This window comes from Stenella coeruleoalba, assembly GCF_951394435.1.
Source record: "Stenella coeruleoalba genome assembly, chromosome: 19".
NCBI lineage: Eukaryota > Metazoa > Chordata > Mammalia > Artiodactyla > Delphinidae > Stenella > Stenella coeruleoalba.
This window is the reverse complement of record NC_137165.1, coordinates 51,573,199-51,592,853: the sequence shown is the minus strand read 5'-3', so window position 1 is coordinate 51,592,853 and position 19,655 is coordinate 51,573,199. Positions and strand designations below refer to the sequence as shown.

Genomic DNA, 19,655 nt, shown 5'->3' with positions numbered 1-19,655 from the left:
GAACACTGATACCCCCTCCATGTGCAAAAGGAGCAACTCGCACCGCCACCCCGCACATGCTGAAGGAACACGGTCCCCTGAGGCCAACAGAACCACAGGAAGCACCACGTCCTAAGGCCTCCCACCCATACAGAATTATAAATGGCTACCCGACACGCCACTACTCAGAGCTCCACCAAGGCCAGGGCCGGGGAGGGAGGGACAGTTGCCTCAGACAACACCTGCCTCACAGAAGAGGAATGGGCTCAGCTGGGCCTGCCAGCCTTACCCTCCAACTGCTACGTGAACCCTTCATTCTCCCTGAGACCAAGGTGAGAGGCTGACGAGGCTGCCCAGCGGCGCTTCCGGAAGCCAGCCTCTGAGCCCTCCCCATGCAGGTTTAGACAGGTGTCCTCAGTAATACAAGACAGGGCCTGGGGGCAGCCCCCGCCAGCCCCGCCAGCCTCTCCAGCCTGCACTCAGGAGGGAGGTGGTGCTGGGGAAGGAAGGGCGCTTGCAGAGACGCAAACCGAGCCGCTCACACGGGCCGAGGCTGGGGCATTGTCTTGCTTTGAAAACCCCCAGATTTTATTCTGCTAAAGCTTTGCAATTTCTTCTGTGTGTGAATGGCACTTGAAATCTGTTTGTAATGGATCTTGATTGTGTCCAGCTGTCACAAACAGTTCCCCTGCCGCCCGACAAGACAGCTGGCCACGTGCCACACAGTCCAGGCTTTCACTTCAAATAGAGGAGCTAATGCTCCAGTTCCCGCCAGACCTGCCAAAATATTTTCACTTGTGAAAACAACAAAGGTGGGGGGGACGGGGGGTGGGGGCAGGGGCTCAGAGACAGAAGTGTCGGGAGGACGGCGCAAGGAGGCTTCTGGGCCAAGGACATCAACGGAGGTGGGCTGGCCGCGTTCTGAGAGGAGTCCAAGGGCACGGTCACCAACCACACTCCTGTCGGGCTTACCCCTTCAACCAAGACTTCCTGGGGGCCTGGAATTCGGGACTGACAGAAGGCAACACCCACCCGTCTCTGCCAAGGGGAATTGTCTAACCGAGGCCATGTAAGGCAGAAAACAGCAGATCAGTACACGTAAGAAGGGAGAATAAAGTACGTGAACCACGGATCATTTCTATGACTGTAAGAGCAAAAAACCACATCAAGGTGCATTTTAATAGTCCCAACAGTTAGCGCGGGATGATGAAGGCTGACACATCCTTTCAACAACACAGCTGTGACAGGTGCTGGGAAACCTGAGGATGGGAATGATTTGATTAGGGCTTTTTTTTTTTTGCAGTATGCAGGCCTCTCACTGTTGTGGCCTCTCCCATTGCGGAGCACAGGCTCCGGACGCGCAGGCTCAGCGGCCATGGCTCACGGGCCCAGCCGCTCCGCGGCATGTGGGATCTTCCCAGACCGGGGCATGAACCCGTGTCCCCTGCATCGGCAGGCGGACTCTCAACCACTGCGCCACCAGGGAAGCCTGGGCTTCTTGTCTTGAAGGACTATCCTGGGGGCCAGGAAGGCAGACCAGGAAGCAGGTCCACTGGAGGCTGGAGCACTGGTTAGAAGACGATTTGAGTCCAAGAGAAAAGTGGTGGCGACTCAAGCTGAGAGCCAGGCAGTGGGGACGGGAAAGAGTGGACTTTCCGGAAGCCAGGTGGAAAGATCAGAATTCTGTCACTGATGCGTGGAAGTAATGTGAAGGAGGTGCCGAGCGTGGCGGGCACGTTTCTGGCTTTGGCATCAGGGTGGATGGTGGGCCCCCAGCCATGGGAGGGACACAGGAGGAGCAGGACACAGGTAAGAGGAGGGCAGACAAAACAATGAACTCTGTCTGGGCCACAAATTTGCCAGTAGGATATCCAGGAAAAGATGTTCCTCGGGCTATACTGAGTACACAATGGGGAATATTGATTGGAGTGGATTGATTCTGGCTCCATCTAGGTATCCAGGGCTCACCAGATCCAACAGATTTAACACTGAAGGGACAGAAAAAGAAGAGCTCTTCAGGGAGACGGGGGTGAATAGTGTCCAATCCTGAAAAGAAGTTGTGGCAAAGGCTCATCAGATTTGGGAACTGGGTCACTGAGTGGAGTGATGCGGGCAGAGGGCAGACTGAGGACTGTGGAGAAGGAAGCAGAGGGCAAATCGAAGCTTAGGTGAGGGAGAGGGTGGCTGGGAGGGGACACGGAAAAAATGGGCCTTTTTTAGGATGGCTGACACTTGAACATGTTCACGAGAGAAGGAAGGGGGAAGAGCGAGACACAGGAGGCAGACGGGAAAATCACTGAGGCGAGGTCGCCAAGGGGTGGAAGAGGTCGGTCTGGAGAGCACATTGAGGACCCCACAGGGGGTCCTACAGACCATCCCATGTAAGAACCATTAGATCAGAGCTGTGAGTGTGGTCCCCACCCAGCAGTGGGTTAGCATCCCCTAGGAACGTGTTAGAAATGCAAATTCTCAGACCTCACCCCAGACCTGCTGAATCAGAATGTCAGGGGATGGGGCCCAGCAACCTGTGTTTTAACAACCCCCTGGTGATTCCGACCCTCTCTCAAACCCAGGACTAGCACAGCAGTTCTCAACTCCGGCTGCCCGCCCGGTAGAATCACTCAGGAAGGGTTTGCCCAAGCCTCACTCTCGAGAGTCTCATCTCCCTCACATTTGTATTAAATTAAATTAGTATTCAATAACTCTCCCAGGTGATTCTGGGCTCCGTGAGTGTTGGAACCGCTAGGTCAGAGAGAGAATAGACCACACGGAGATAGAGGGAAGTTGCTTATGGTTCTGGTTTCCTGGTGTTTCACTGTTTATTTTGCAGTGGGAGGGAACTCTTGCAGTGGGATGAAAATCATTTGCCGAGAGTAAGGGGCACACAGGCGGTGGGAGGGCACAAACAGGCAACAGCCACTAATGGGATGGGAGAGAGGGGCCCCCTGAGACAGAGCCTAATGAAGCATGGCAACCTGCTTTGGGCAGCTGGATGGTCCTCCCTGACGGTACCAGCCGGTCCTGATGCAGGAGCAGGGAAGGAAGGAGCAGGATGCAGCTGGGCTAAGCAGAGTCTGTGCAGCAGGGGCTCCTCCAGGCACGAGCCTGGGCTAAAGGGAGGAGCCAGTGCAGGTGACCAGCCATGAGGCCCGGAAGGCAGAGAGAGAACCACACCGCTAAGCTCTCACCAGGTGTCACATGACACATCCTCAAGCTGCCTGGGATTACCAGAACCTAGCTTCACCTAGGTCCCGTCTACATGGAGGCTGTCCACGCTACCAAGACTGGGCAGGATTCGAACCCTGGCCTTCCTCACTCCATCGTACCAGCCAGCCTTTCACTGCTCGCTCCTGACTCCCGAGGTTGGCCGAGCTTCTAATGGATGGTCACCTGGTTCCCCAGGTGTCCTGCACTTTTTCCTAATCGGGAGACTCCGTGCTCCCTGGTCACCTCCTTCTCACACCTGTGGGTCTCCCCATTCTGTTCTGATAACGCAGGCTTGGCTGCATCACAGCCTTGGAATCTGTCACCCACCTGCCTCTCTGGTATGACGTGCCCTACCACTCAGCTGACTTCCCAAGCCAGAGGTCTTCCCCCAGCCCTGAACCTTCCACCTTATGTTACCTTTGCTCTTGATTCCACCTCTGAATACCAAAGTGGCCCCACCTCTTCTGTTACTACCATGTCATAGTTGCAGACATGAGCACTTCTTGGCCAGCCTGTTGGACTGGTCATCTTCACCTGTCTTCTCCACCCCCGCCCTTGGCCTGCACGCACACTGCCATCAGCCGTGGGTGTGTAAACAGCGAATCAGACCTTGTAGACCCTTGCTGACGATACCGCAGGCACTCACTGTAATCCGAAAGACACACAAGGAAAGGCTGGCATGAAAGGTTCCTACCAAAATTATCAGTGGAGAAGCATCCTGTGCTTTTGCCTTGTCACCTGACAGGGTCGTTCAAGCAAGCCCCACCAGCTGGAGCCTACTCACCTGTCAACCCCCCATTCACAGCTTCCCCTCCTCCCCGAGGCCACACCAGGCAGGGCTGGCACGCCCTCCTCCTGGTTCCCACTGGAGCCGGCAGCTCTGTGCTTGAGACCATGGGCTGCCAGTGGGAAACTTGGCCTTATTCATCTTCTACGCAGCCAGAACCATGTTGCTACTGATGGGAACCAGTAACAACACGCAAAAGCTATGGTCTTGCTTGTATGACCCCTGTGCCCAGATTTGTAGTGGATCAACTCCAGCTGCCTCCCAGCCGGTGATGCAGAACCTCTGGACACAAGTTCCGCTGGTGAGACAGGCCCATGAACTACATCAGTCACCCCAAACCCTCTCCCACCTGCCGAGCACCCCCTCTGGTTTGGGTCCAGCAGATGTCTCACCTCACCTGTTCTTACTTTGCTGTCCTCATTTTGAGCTGTCCGGCCAACCACCCCCCCACCCCCCGCAGTGACTGGAATAGAGAGTCCCCGTGTCTGAGGAGCATGTTTGGGTGGGGCACTGTGGGGTGTCACTGAAGGGAAGGAAGGAGTAAGGAGCCGCGGAGCTCGGGCACCAGAACCCACTCAACGGAAACCTGCCTTTGCCTGGGACGACACTAGTTCCTGTCACCCACTCACAGGCACTGCTCCTGCCACCTGCAACCTGCAGATCATGGAGCGCTCTGCAGACACCTGTGCCCCCTCCTGGCCTTACCCCACTTCCAGGACGTGCGGTATCAGCCAGACCCTGCCCCTCCTGTTCCCGTCAAGCCTGACAAGAGCTGCAATGTCCACGTGAGTCCAAATTACACTCTACCAACACTGAATTCCAGTCCACACAGGAGACGAGTTTTCCTCACCACGGCCTCCGGTATGTGGCCGGAGCAGCAGCTGGGCGTGCCCACTCGGGTCAGGGGAGACTGAACAGGCACTGACCACATCGCCGTGCCCTACCCACCGCTGTGCACAAGCCAGGCTCAGGAGGGGGTCCCCAAACCGGAGGCCTGGGTTGTCCCTGCCAACTGTGAGGAAAACTCAGTTTAGCAAAACCTGATTTCTCCCTCATCTTTCCCTGCAGAAGTCCAACCATTTGGTTCAAAAAATTTTCAAACAAACCTCAGTGGAATGATACTGTTTCCAAGTTTCAATCTGGTGCTCATTGAAAATCACCCTCAAAGCTCAAGGAGTCACTTCAAAGGATTTCTCCCTTCTTAAATTCAAACAATGTATTAAGACATTCAAATAAACCTCTTTATTCCCCCTTTATTCTTAACAAAGACCTGTTCTAAGCTTTGCTGCACAGACTGCTAAAGGCACCTGACTCCCTCTCACGGACAGTGACCAGAAAGTGCCTGAGGCCAACCTCACACGCAAACTAGGACAGCAGACTGGGGTCGGGGTGAACCTTTTATAAGTCAAAGGGGAAAAAAACAAAGACACAGGCAGGACTCACAAAAACTCCTTGTTTTATTGCACCGAGATCTTGACAACATCTGGGGCCCCTCAGCCCCTGGAACGGAGGTGCAGGTCATGTGCCCTGGACTCGACGCGCACACGGGGCCAAGGTGTGCGCAGGCCCCCAGCCGAGGGTCAGGGAGTGACAGGACCCAGGACCACTGGGAGGGGTGAGTTAAATGAGACCCATGTTCTAAGTCAACAAAGTCTAAGACTGCCACTATAGAAGCTTTATACACGGACACCTAGGATCTGGACTCGTCTTCTGGGCCTATCCTTTCCCTCCCAGTTTGGCCGATGATTCTCCGTGGGATGCGAGGACTTGTCTACTTAACAGTGATACTTAAATGCTGCAGGGTCAGGCCAGTGCTCATCCCTGCCCAGGAGAAAACGGGTACGTTCTCCTCAGGAAAAGCCTTTATAGTTATATAGTGGAGGAAGGAAGAGACTTGTTTGGAGAAGAGGGAGAGAGAGAAAAGAGATCAATTCTGTGCTAGCAAACAACTGAATTTTTCTTTTTTCAGCTACAGAACATGTTAAAAATATGGTCGGGGAGATAGTTCACGCAGGAATGGATGTCAACATCTCAAGAGAGAAAAAAACCCTGCCCACGGAGGCACCTGCCTTCCCTCCTGAGATGACAAATGACAGAGCCACAGGGCACTGGGGTGGGCCCCTCAGCTTTGAGCAAGGTGTGGTTGACATGCAGGAATCAGTCCTCTGTAGAAGACAAAAAGGCTCCCGGGCCAGTCCAGGCAGAGCCTGGTTCCCATTTGCTGGGACCAGAGGAGCCCCAGCGCAGGCCACTGGTATTATTCTCCCCAACTTTTTAAAGAGAAATACAAAAACAGGAAGAAAAAAACATAAAGATCGACCCACATGAAAAAATTAACACAGCTCCCCGTATAAAAAATGTAACGCTTTTTCGATACCACCAGGATCCCCCAGGCCCCAGAACAAGCAGCAGAGCAAAGGGCAAGGCTCCGTGAGGAAGAAAGTGGGGGCCAGACAAGTGCATCGGGCCTCAGGCTGAGGAGACCACTCGAAGGACAGGACCAGGCACTGGTCCACTCCCACCCGAAGCGGTACCAAGAGGAGAGGAAGCATGGACATGCGCTGAGGGATAATCTTCAGATTTACTTCCATACCTTCTACCGCTGGGACATGCGTCCTTTTTCTGGACAGTATCACCTCACTGAGGCTTTTCCGTATTTATTAAATTATAAGTTCGCAGCACAGCTTGAACAAGATAAAAGAGTGATCGTGATCTTCTCGAGTAATACAATCATCTAAATTCAAAAAGCACTCACAAAATTGAGCAAACAAAGCCAGTATTTGCATATTAGGGAGAGGAAACATATTGCTGATGGAAGCCACAGGCCTGGTCAAAAATAAATGTTTTATATCAAGTAGTAAAATAAACAGAGAATCTACCCCAAGACCACCACCTCAGTAAGGACCCCCGGGTTACTGCAGCTGCAAGGCAGGGTCCAGCAAAGCCACCTCGGAACAAGTAGCAGCCTGAGAAGCAGATGTGTCGGCACATCTTTTCGGCCCCCAACCTGCCCCACTACAGCCACCTGCTCTCCAGAGAGGGTCTAGAGTTTCTTGCAAGAGAGAGATGCACTGGCAGGGCTGCCCGCCCCGCAATTCCATAAAAGGGAGAGGCAGCGGCGTGGGGCCGGCCCGGGGCGCCGCCGACTCTCTGAGGCTGAACAGGTAAGGCATACAGAGCCCCCACCTGAGGAAGCGGGAGGCGCAGGATGAGCTAGCAGTGCCAGCCGCCAGGAGTGGGGGACGGAGGGCCCGTCGAGAAGAGCAACTGGCTGCACGCCATCATCTCTGGAGCTCGAGGTCACACTGGGAAGGCGCAGCCGCCGTCCTCCCTGCCGTCCCCCGCAGCCCCAGGACAGCATCACAGGGCGCTCAGCCCCATCTCAGGTCCCAGTTGCTGTGCTGCCCCCTGCTCTAAGAGTCCCCGTGTCTGTCACAGTGCGTGTTGTGTCACCAGAGGTCCTGATCCACAGAAGCCCGGGGCCTCTGCGGGCCGTCCCCCATGGCAGGCCTGGAGCCGACAGAGCCAGCAAGTCCTCGGCAAGTGGCTCTTCAGTCCAGATAGACGGTCCCCGGGAAGGGACCGCGTCTCTGGAGGCTGTGAGGCAAAGAACATCATTCTTGAGGGAGAGAAACGAGACCCTAGGAGTCCCACCACCACCCCGGGAGAGCGCGTCCAACACAGGCAACGCCACTGACACGAGATGGAGCCTGGAAACAGCCTGGTCCTCAATCTGCAAGTGACCGGTATGTGCACACCACACTCCACACCGTACACACCACAGCCCATGCACGACTGCACACACACACACGCACAAACTGACCCATCTTGACAGCTCCAAATTCAGCGGCGATAGCTGAGACTGGAAGCCTTAGCTGGATGAGTCACAGACCAAAAGTTCCGTCTACTCTGAAGTTTCTGGAAGGCATTGAAGTTTCTTTTCTTCTCTCTCTTGAATTTTTTCAATTTCTTTTCCTATGTCAAGAATCACAGTGTCATAATTCCCAAAAAGGGCTCCCCCGGGTCCCGGGGGCTCCTTTCCAAGTGCTTACTACGTGCTAGCACGAGTCTCAACGTGCGACCTGAACTAACAGATTGACACTCCAGTGACCCACGGAAGGTGTCCCCACGACCCCCACTTCACTGACGGAGGAGCAGGAGTGACTGGAGGACACAGGCTTCCTGAACCCGGGCAGCGCGGCTCCAGTCTCACCTTCGGCCACTCTGTAGTGCTGCTGCCCCTTCAAACAGCCCTGAAAATCCAAGTCCTCCCCAGCGGCCCCCGAGCTGAGCTACTCCGCGGCGCTCTGCCCCCGCCAGGCGCCACCACGCATCACACCTTCCCTCGGTCGAACTCTTCGTCCCAGTCGTCAATGACTGTGGCCATGCGGGCCAGCCTGCTGTCCTGAATGGCGTCCTGACTGACAGCTGACACCTCGCCGTCCCACGTCAAAACTGCAAGACAGACACTGGCATTGCGACCTGTGTGGGTACCTGGCTGCCCTGTGGATTTACTTCAAGGGTGAAGTTTACAAAATAGGCTGGTCTACTCCTAATTATTCAAAAAGTTTTGAGTGCCACCTTTTGGTGAAAATGGATACACAGAGAAGGAAAAGGGGAGGAACAGAGTGGTCTCCGGTGTGTAGGCCAGTCAGTGATCCCGTCACTTAAAAGCAAACACTGTTAACCCCGAATATTTAGTTCTTTTTAAGCCCATGCCCTCATTTGAGAAACAAAGATCTTGCGTTCTTTCTCCGAGTCCGAATTAGAAAAATAATGTTCTAAATAAAAACTTACAGCATGAGTGCTGGATGAGTTTTTCGGTCTGTTGCCTGCCCCGACTCTGGAATTCTAATGCTCTCCCTGGCTGGCCTGCCCTGCCCTGCCCAAACGCCCAGGCTCTGCCCTCTCCCCGGCTCCCAGAGCCCAGCAGGAAGCTGCTCTGGATCCCCACCGCAGACAAAACCCGCCTGCAGGGCTCTTGATCTGCATACAATGGCAATGGGGTCAGAGAGGGTACAACAGACATGTACATTCCTCTTCCCATCTTCAGAGCCAAGCAATTCCTATGCACAAGGCTCAACACAGGAGGTCTTTTTCAGGCCTCTCTAGCTCCTCATAAGCCAACTGCAGAAGACAGAAGTCAAGTCTCAAAACCAGTACCTCTTCTCCCATAAGCTTTATCAGATGAATATTTGAGCAATTCCTGGACCACATCGGATTCTCTCTCTCTGTCCCAGGATACAAGAGGAGCCTGTCCCAGCCCTGCAATCAGAATAACATTTACATACATTAAAAATAAACCACCGAGGAAACACTTGTACACCTTTTATTTACAACAGAATTGCAGAACTTACTAATGACAAATTCTTTAGAGAATGTGTAAAAGCAAGCTCTTCCTGCCTGCCTGCCTGCCTGCCTGTGACAAGGGAGTTAACGATTATTCTTTCTCAAGAGAAGAGGTTATTGGTCCAAATCAACTCTGCAAAAGATGAAAACCTGAACACTGAAAACAAAACAAAAAACCTACAGGCAGCAGTGAGCCCTCGGTCTGACGGAGGAAGGGACGGGAGCTCCCCATGGAGGCTCCTCGCCTGCAGGGAAGGGGCAGAAACCGGAGCAGCGCGAACTGGACGGACAAGGTGCCGCCGCCACCACCACCACCGCAGCTTCGCAGGGCAGCTCCCACCGCCCTGCCCGCAGAGAGCCTGGCCAGCAAGGACATCTGCACAGACAGCACTGACCACCCCTTATCAGGGCTCTAGAAACGACGTCTTAGCTGCTCCTGGCCTCTGCCCAGTCCCCCTAACCACCCACAACTGTCAGAATAAACTCACCTCCCTAAACACAAGCCTGACCTCATCTCTCTGGTCCACCAATTTGGCAATGACCTGGTGCCCTTCAGGCTCAGTGCTCTGAGCAGGACAGCGTCCACTGTCTGCCCCCGGCCTGTCCCCCACCCCCTCTCCAGCCGCTCCTCAGCACAGCTCGGGCCCGGTGGTCACGCGGAGCCACCCGCAACCCGGGCTCTGGCCTCTTTAGGGTCACAAATGCCTGCCCCAATTCTGGGATCATGAACAAACACACGGGGTGCTGGGCGTGCCCGCCGCGCACTTCCTGCTCTGCACTGGGCGGAGAGCCCTGGGGCCCGGCAGCACCTCCCGCTTGGCTGACGTGCTCACAAAGTGACCCCGTCTGACGACAGCCGGTCTCTGCAGCCTTTTCTCCAATGACACACGGGCTGCCTGAAGTGGCCATTCCTCACTGCCTAGCAATTAGTGCTTTTGCCGTGTAATTAATGGAATTCCGTGTTTATTCATGAATTCGTTTCTCCGGAGTTTGATAAACTACAAACCCATCCCCGGGAACCAGCGTGCCCCCAAAGCACCAACAGCAGACCCCAGACGATCCTGCACCTGGGGGCCCCTTCCTGAGGCGCTGAGGACCTTCTCTTCCCTCATTTAACAGACACATTCCACCAGGAGAGCCTGGTGAAACGGGCTGGCCCACTAAGGAAAAAGAAAACACAACGTGGACGAGGCGCTTGGTGGAGGCCTCAGCCCAGGCACGGCCACAGCACACAGAACCCCACTGCAAAAGGCCACACGATCTTCAGGAAGGCCGGCTACAAAGAGAGGCAGAGGGAGGTGAGCTTCTGAACCCAATGCTGCAAGTTCAAGTGGCAAAGAAAAACGCCAGGCTGGGCGGCCCAGGAGTAATTCCAGTGGGAAGGTTTAGACGGGAACAGCCCTGAACCAGAAGAAACACTGCGCTCACAGAACGTGTGAAGTTTACATGTACCCCATCTTTTCCTGCAGGGTAGTTTGGGCTGAACGATCTGCCAGGTCAGGAGGCCCGAGTGGGCAGACAGCTGGCACGAGGGCAGAGGTAAGAGGTCTTCCAGCGGGCCCCTCCCAAGGTACCGCACCTGCCTCTAGACGCACAGGGTAGGCTGGCTCCCACCCCCTGCTCCCCTGGCGTCCCCTCCCGGCCCAGTGCACACCTGTGGGGCCTCCAGGAGCCTGGCCATTCACAGCTGTCCCTGGCCTGCTCCCAGGGACTTCAGAGCCCCTCTGGCCCTCAGGCTCATTCTCTTCTACTTCCTGCTGTGACTCCTGCTTCCTTTTTTTCTTTCTCTTTTTCCTTGGTGATGCTGCAATAGCCTCTGGCTGGACGACATCTGAGGAAGAGCAGCTCCTAGGAAGTCAGAGTTGACAGTCAGCTCCTAGCAAACTGAGGCCCAGATACCCCGTGAACTCTGGTGCATGTGCCTCAGCCCTCCAGAGCCCCAGGAGACTCCACCCGAACCTGATCAGGACCTGCCCACGGCCACAGTCCAGAAAAGCACACAAATGCATTTTTAATCCGAGGCAAGTCCCACAAGGTGGACGACAGGACCCCAGCGCGGCCCGGCCCGGGTCACGGGACCTCCCAGCACCTACGGGGCTGGCCAGGTCCGGAACGCTGTTTCCACTCGCCACCCGCCTGGGACACCTGACGATACAGTCAGGTCCCAGAGGGCCGGGCAGCGCCTGTATTTCCAGACAGCACCCACTGGGAGTGGGCTGTGTGTGAGCGGAGGCGCAGGGCTCCCGGCTCTCACCCACGCCGAGGTGGGTGGTCCCGGCGGAGGCCGTCTTCTCCGCCAAGGCCCTCAGCTCCCTGCCTCCTCCTCTTCCTGCGGCTCACGCGGTGGCCGTCGCTCACGCATCCCACGGGCCAGCCGTTCCCCGGCTGCTGTCCGCCCTCTTCCTCCGGTCTGCCCGCCAGCGGCTCCGCCCGACCCTCCTTCCTATGTGCGGGGCTCCAGGGTGGCCCCGGCATGCGCCCCGCCTGCAGAGGGGAGGCGTCCGTGTCCCCCGTGTGCTTCCTCTTCCTCTTCCTCCTCTTCCTAGGAGGCCCTGGAGGGGCCGCCACAGCTGTGCAGGCCTCTGAGCCCTGGCCCTGGGTCTCTCCCACGCGGGTCTTCTTTCTCTTCTTACAGAGACCCTGGGGGGGCTCGATGGCCTCTGGCAGCTGGTGTGAGGGGGCCCGGAAGCCCCCGTTGACCTGAGGCAGGGGCGCAGAGGCGGGCGAGTGGCTCTGTGGGTCTGATGTCCCGAGAGGCGGGGGGCTGCTGGACAGTGACGGGGAGTGGGGGCCAGGGGGGGGCTTCAGATGGCTGGATGGTCTCGGAGCAGGTGACACAGCCCTGTAGGGACAGTCAGGTAGTGAGGACAGGCTGAGCTCTCCCTGCCTGCCCTCCCTCGGCCCCTTCCCTCGCAGGTCAGGATTTTAAAAGACTTTCGCCTGTAAACCTCAGATATATGTACATTTCAGCGAACGTTAGAAAATACATGCTAACAAATTCAACTCTTAAGATCAAAGTTAATAAAAATCGTTACATATCTCTTAGTTTCTTGTCACCAGGCAGTTCAAAGTACTTTTGCAAACCCTAATGTTTCAGATTCTCCGTACAAATGTGTTGGGAGGAAACCTCCACTAAGCAATAAATGTCCAGCCTCCGCAAGTATCGGGTGTCTGAGCACAGGCGGTGAGTCTTATAAGAAAGGCGGCTGTGAGCCTACGCATCTTCCACTATTACCCTTCAAGGATTTTCCTCTGAAACTTGGGGTTCAGGAAAATCAGGGAAACAGACTTTCCAGTCAGATGATACAGCAAGACAAGTAAAGGGCAGGATCTAGAGCAAACCAAGTGAGACTCTTGGATCTCCTCCTGCCAGCTATGCGACCTTGGAAAAGTCAACTTTCCACTCTGGGCCACAATTTTCTCATCTGTGAATGTGTGACACTAAACCCATCTCCAAGGGTTGCTAATGAAGCAGGACTGTCTCAACATCATCTAAACTAGACAACAAACTCTGATGGCAACATACAAACTGCACCACTACATCACGCTACTCTGCGTTTTCTGGAATTAAAAAAAAAAAAAAGTTATATGTCAAAGAAACAAAGAAAAAATACCCAATAAATGTCTTGGATGTTTAAGGACCTAGCATGTGCAAAACCCCCGTGCCAGGACTGAGAGCGGGAGCGGGGCTGGACAAAGGGAACAGCGGGGCCCCGAACGAGGAGGGCAGGGAGGGCACGTTGGCGCCGCAGCAACGCCAAGCCCGCCCAAACCACCCCACGTCCTCGCGCCCCATCTTCCTTCGCTCCTTCCTCCCTCCCCAGCTGCCAAAGGCCTTGATAGCCCCTCAGCCTTCAAACAAGCCGTTTATCAGTAATTCTGGGCCTTTGGCCTTGGACTCACAAAGGAACACGAGCACCCCTGTACGGAGCGGGCCAGGAGGCGACAGCCCAAACCTCCAGGGGGGCATCTCCGCAGGAGCCTGAAAAGCTCCCAAAGAACCTCGCCTCCCGCAGCAGCCTCCGCAGCGCACGGGGGGCGCCTGAGTCCCCTCGGGAGGCCCTCAGGGCCAGGGTGACAGACCCCACCCCACCCGAGATAAGCCAGGGAGCACCGCTGGGAGACACAACCAGTGCACAGGACCCTGAGCTCACGCATGGTCTGTTCAAACACCCCCCCCCTTCCACTTCAGGGTCCTGTCACGGGGCTGGGGGGCCATAGGCAGATCAGCTCACAACACACGCATCACCACGAGCACGTGGCAGACGACGGAAGATGAAGACAGAGTAAAAAAGCCAGGGCCTGAGAGACCAAGCCGCCTCTGCCCCACTGAAGCCCCTTCAGCAGGAGGACAGAGGAGACACCGGGCAGACCTGTGTGCTGTCCCCACGGGGGAGGAGCAGCCGTCCTGCTTACCGGATTGTACTGACAGGCCACGTGGAGGCGACGACGGGGTGAGTGGGTTTCCGGGGGGAGGTGAGGTCGGAGGATGGAGAGAGGGGAGGTGGACGGAGGTCATTGCCGGTTGCCCTCCGCAGGGTGCTGGCCTGCAGTTATTGACATAAATAAAAACTTGGTGCTCTAAAAAAGGTTGCCGTGAGTGAAGAGAAAAAGTAAAAATAAAATAAAAATAAAATAAAAAATAAAAGAGCCCAGAAAGAAGGATGAGAGGACAGAAGAACAAAAAAGGGGGCGTGAGGGGTGGGAGAATGGTAGAAGAAGAATCAGAAGTGTTTTTGGTTAGAAACAAAAAGGAAAAAACGAAGGAAGTTTAAACAAAAATCTCAGTACGACAATTACATCACGGAGCTTCGAGGTGCACACAGAGGTGCCAGCCAGCCCGTGTCCCGCGCGTCCCCGTGCTCAGAGCTCCCTGCCGGGGCCCGTTCCCAGAGGCTCCCTTAGGACATCTGTCCACAGATGGAGACAGAGGACAGCTGTGTGGCCCTGACCCTCTATCGGCCACTGGCCTCATCCAATGACAGAGACGCCACAACCTGCCTGTGCCTGGACAGCCCTCTGCCACCTAGGGACACCCAACGTCTCAGCTCCTCGGGCGGCCAAATGCCCCTGTGCTGCCGCCCCACCCCCCAAACTACAATCGAACCCGCTCCCCAACCCCGACCGACACCCTCCCACACACCCACCTTCCTGGCAGAAAGGGCCAGCTTTTTGGCCGGCGGAGGAGACATGGTGTTAGCGGGCTCGGGGGAGGCGCTGCTCAGCTCGGGGCACTTGGCCTTCACCAGCTCCGCGTCCTCTCGGGCCGGCAGCACCTTGGCGGGGCCGGCAGAGTGGGTTCCCTGAGAATCGCCAGGAGGGGCGGCTCCACTCTGGGGTGCCGGGGGGGGCCTGGCGGGGCCACCACCAGCAGGGTGCTCAGGGCTGGAGGCCCTCCTCTCGGCAGCTGGACCCTCATCACCCACCTTGGGCCCGAGCCCGTTGGCGGTCCTGGCGGCCGGGGGCCGAGGTGAGGTAGAGAGGGTGGCCCTGCCGTCCCAGGAGCCGGGCCTGCGGCCCTCACACCTGCTGCCGCCCAGCTCGCCGGCGCCGGGGGGCCCCGGGGAGGTTTTGAGCGGTGGGGAGAAGTGCTGCAGGGGGGCTGGTTTCTTGACTTTCTTTCCAGGCTCATCCAGAACAGTCGGCACGTGGGGAGGCGTTTTGCAGGGCTTGGGGGAAGGGGACCCCAGGGGTGGCTTGGGAGGAGTGTATCCGTTCTGAGACTTCAGGCCCGACACAGAGCCATTCCTGGCAACGGGCACCCCGAGCTCTTCAGGGGTCTGAGGCTTCTTCATTGTCACAGGGTCTGGTCTCTAAAGGGGAGCAAAGCAGAGGAGGCGGTCAAAGCCGGAGGGAGCACAGTCGGCTGGCGGGGGCCCCACAAGGAGGCAGCAGGCAGGGGCTCTGAGGGGCAACTCTAGACAAATTATTTACACAGACACACGAGACAGATACTGTTACTTCTCTGCAGTATCTTCTGAGTTGCGCACGTACGGGTGTGCCTCTTTGTAATTACCTTTACTACGAAAGCAGTACATGTTCATCAAGATTTGAGAAATACAAAAAAATAAAAAGGGAAAAAATTTACCAAGTTCCATCACCTAAACATAACCCTCCATTAATAGGCTGGTGTCTTCTCCCTTTGGGCTTTTCTTCTGACACAGGTGCACAGGAGCATCTCAGTTTCACCATATGCCGTTATCACCTTTGTACTCTGGCCCATCAACAAAGGTCTTTAATGTTTGACTAGCAACCATCTCATTGCATGAAGAGTTTATAAACCAGACTGGCTCCAGGTCTCCTTGACATGACCACTAAGGTGCTAAGTGCCCCATCCTTCTCCATACCACCGTCACAACTGGGTCTACGCCACTCACTCACCGAAATGCTCCCCGAGGCCTGCGTTGGTGCTGTTTACCACGACATGCCACCTCCACCCCCAACCAGGTCAGGGTCTTAGAGACTATGTGCTGAAGGAATGGTCAAAAGACTGAATCTGGGGGCTTCCCTGGTGGCGCAGTGGTTGAGAGTCCGCCTGCCGATGCAGGGGACACGGGTTTGTGCCCCGGTCCGGGAAGTTCCCACATGTCGCGGAGCGGCTGGGCCCATGAGCCATGGCTGCTGAGCCTGCGCGTCCGGAGCCTGTGCTCCGCAACGGGAGAGGCCACAGCGGTAAGAGGCCCGCGTACCGCCAAAAAAAAAAAAAAAAAAAAAGACTGAATCTTCTTCTGTACTTAGTACTCCACGCTAATTTTTTAGAAATGGCATTACTAGGCTGTTAATATTTTCATAAATTAGGATGCATACTGCCACACTGCACTTACTGTACTCTTGTCGGCAACAATTTTTTCCCAAAACACTTGTTAATTTGATACTATTTTGAATCGCTTAAACATCCGTACCCTCTGCACAGGCAACAGACTGGTTTTACGTCACTTAGGCCATTATTTCTTTATTAGCATTCTTCCTAAAATGAATAATCTTCCCGCTGTGCTGCAAAACCTGTTCACTTATTGAGCACTTAAGTACATGGAACTTACACAACGTTACCTAGAGTAAAATAACTTTTGTGCAACTGCAGTGTATTTGGGAAGTTATTTTCATGATGAAAACACGCAGGGTCAGTGAAGAGGCCTTGCGGTGGCCTGACCAGGGGGTGGGGTGGGGGGCAGGCGTGGGGGGGGCCATGCTCGCCCTCAGGCACCCCCATGCCCGTCGCTGTTCCTCTGAGCAGCACCCAAGGCTTCTGGCTTTCCTGCTCTGGCCACAGTGACCACCACCTTCGCAACCAGGTCATGGCATGTCATTGCTACGTCAACTCTAATGCTTCTATTTCAGCTTCTATTTTCTTGAATGTTGGAAAGGAAACAGATTTGCATAAATGACTAAAACCCCTGTAGACATGTGAAGGCCCTGGCAGCCTGTGTTTGGATTTGATCTTCATACTGAAGGGAAAGGATCACAGAAGTAGTCAACAGAGAGGGCCGTTCTATTTTTGAATTACGAATTACGTTATAAGGAAACTGCTATTATCTTATTAATAAAACTGAGTTCTTAACTTTTTTTAGTACAAAATTTCAAATACATACGAAAATAACTTCAAGGGTATTCCTTAATTGTTAACACTTTACCACATTAGCTTTCCTGCTCTCTCTCCTTCTGCATATATACATGTGTACGTATGTACGTATATATTTTCCTAACTATATGAGTTAAATTTTAGACACGACGTCCTTTTACCTCCATACACACCCACGAGTATTCCTAAAAACAAAGAACGTTCTCTTAGCATAACCACAGTATAATTATCAAAATCAGAAAATTAACACTGGTACAAACTACTCACATTTTTAGTATTAAAATGTGCGGATAAAATATTTTTTTCCCAGATGCTTAAGGCCAGAGGTTTGCTTGGGAAACCTGTCACTGCACTTCCGCGTGGCAGCTGCTCTAAGGTGGGGACACACTGGGAGCTCTAAGTCTTGATTTGCTGAGTCAGGTTTTCTCATCACTGTCCCCCTCTTCCTTCTCACCATTGTTGGCTCCGTGACCCACTTCAGAAAGAACGTGGAATACAGCAGGACTGCTGTCTGCACTCTCCTTCCATCGGGCCGAGCTCCCCAGCACGAAGAGGTCTGGGGGCTCCACGATCCCCTGAGAGGCACAGGCACGAAGAACGGCAATGATTACATCGATCCTCTTAAACAAGTACCTTTCCAGTCACTGATGAGGATGTGGTCCCATTGCTGATATTCTTCCTGCTGTGGTCTGGAACCACCCTGGGGTGGCTGGGAAGGGAGGAGGCTGTCCTGCAGATGGAGCCCTCAGGACTCTTCTTAGAGCCTGGAATCCTGTCAAAGGAAGAGAACGAAGTCAGGGAGTGCCTTACTAAAGCCGCAGAGGCTTTACCAAAACTGAGTGTGAGAAGGAATCAGAATACAGAAGTCAAGGTTACAATTCCATTCCTAAAAGAAAAGGGCAGGCAGGGAGTTCCCTGGTGGCCTAGTGGTTAGGATTCCAGGCTTTCACTGCAGTGGCCCGGGTTCAATCCCTGGTCTGGGAACTGAGATCCCACAAGCCATGCTGCACGGATAAATAAAAAAAGACAGGCAAAGGCAGAAAAACAGCCAGAGGGAACCATGACTGTCCCAACGTGCTTCTCTGAAGCTGACTTCGCCCTTAAACCATGAGAACTTACTACGCAGCCTCAGATTCTGCTCAATGTAAGCAAAGAGCAAATTACTCAGTTCTTCCGAGATTATTAGAGTCTCAGTCTATCAGAAAGCCATCCTGGAGCAGCAAAACACCTCCCTGCTCCACATCCTCATCCTCCAGGTCGGTGACAATCAGTCCCAAGAAGAGGCACCTTCCAAAGGCCTACACCCTCTGACTACTTAGCCTCTACCCCCTGACAACCTACCTCACTGCCCACTGGGATCACTTTCCCCAGAGGCAGGTCTGTACGCCAGCCGATAGCCAGATGGAAGGCATCTAATGTGGGGCAATGATGTAATAGACAACCTTCCAATTTACATTCAAAGCCACCTCACTGTGGGGCAGATGGACTCCTGCTCTGACCTTCCCACAGGCTCTGGCTTTGACTCAACAGCCAAGTGGGCGTGATCTAAGTGCCCTTCCCAGTGGCCGCTCTCCACGACACCTGACTGGCAGGAGAGCTGCTCCAAGAGCTTCCCTCCTGCAGAATTCCAGTCACTTTCATGCAGGGAAAGGCCAGGGAGGCCGGTCGGGGCGAGAGCAGAGTGAAGGCGAGCGCTCTGGGGGGTGGGGGTGGGGAGCCGGTTACCGCAGGTAGAAGAGGACGTAGGCCTGCTGGTTCAGAACCACCTTGATGTTGCTGGAGTGGACAAAGGAGTCGTTCATCTGGTACCACTGTCCATTGCTTGCCTGAGCAGCGCAGGGTGTGGACGAAACAAAACACAACGATCAACACTTCTGCGATCCTTACTTTTAACAAGGGAAGGAAAAAACCTTTTAGCTGCCACATGTATCCCAGTGCTGATGAACTAACTAGCAATGATTTCATAAAATGTCAAGTATCCCTCTAACTTTGAATGTGCCCCTGAGTGTGCTGGAGTCCCCCTTCCTTCCTGGCACCCCAAAAGATGCGAGCCTTCCTTGTGGAAGGCTATTTTGACAGGTCTGCTCAGCACAGCCTCTCCCACCAATATCTGGCCTTCTGAGACTTCTCCAGGGGGTCTAAGGACAGGGCACTGGCAGCAGCCCCCCTCCAGTGTCTCATCGCAAGGCCAAGAGTGGGACAGATCCTGGTGAGACAGGTTTAAAACACGTCTTTGCACTCCACGAAGAAACAACAACAGGACCTGGACACAACCACAAAACACGGCCACTTTCCACAGAATAAACATTCTGCAGAGGTCGCATCTGGACTTGTGCAAACAGGCACCGCAAACCTGCCCCCCGCAGGTAGCACGCGTACCACCACCTAAGACAGCCTGACACCAACACAGGAGCCACTGACCTTCACGTAGCAGTAATAGTGCCCGGCGTGGCAGCTATAGCCCGAGTGGACCAGGACAGCATACAGTCCGTACATGACAGGCTCACCATTACTCTGGGACATATACGGACGGATGTTCAGGAATTCCGGATATCCCACATCCTGTTTGAAAAGCCAAGGAAAAGGCAATTACAATTCACCATTGGGAGTAAGGGTCACCTTGCCCTCTCCATCAGCTGGTCTTTAACAATGTGGGGCAATGGGCACACAGCAAGGCTGAGGCGGGGGCCTCCCTTAGTCAGTGATTAGAAAAGAAGCAGAAAAGTGCAGTCTTTCTATGGAAACTCTATGGAA

At 54.6% G+C, this 19,655-nt stretch overlaps 1 protein-coding gene across 1 annotated transcript in view; it reads right to left on the bottom strand.

The window, feature by feature from the left end:
• Positions 1–5,283: 5,283 nt before the first annotated feature.
• The window catches only part of USP36 (ubiquitin specific peptidase 36), a 34,811-nt gene continuing 20,439 nt past the window's right edge, over positions 5,284–19,655 (bottom strand). The window contains exons 11-21 of the mRNA XM_079906121.1: positions 19,323–19,463; positions 18,627–18,727; positions 17,535–17,673; positions 14,470–15,135; positions 13,739–13,869; positions 11,577–12,164; positions 10,977–11,170; positions 9,137–9,238; positions 8,313–8,428; positions 7,797–7,948; positions 5,284–7,570 (exon numbers count right to left, since the gene is read on the bottom strand). Of these exons, the coding sequence (XP_079762247.1) occupies positions 7,817–7,948; positions 8,313–8,428; positions 9,137–9,238; positions 10,977–11,170; positions 11,577–12,164; positions 13,739–13,869; positions 14,470–15,135; positions 17,535–17,673; positions 18,627–18,727; positions 19,323–19,463 (2,310 nt within the window). The 3' untranslated portion in view covers positions 5,284–7,570; positions 7,797–7,816. The remainder of the gene's footprint in view (positions 7,571–7,796; positions 7,949–8,312; positions 8,429–9,136; positions 9,239–10,976; positions 11,171–11,576; positions 12,165–13,738; positions 13,870–14,469; positions 15,136–17,534; positions 17,674–18,626; positions 18,728–19,322; positions 19,464–19,655) is intronic.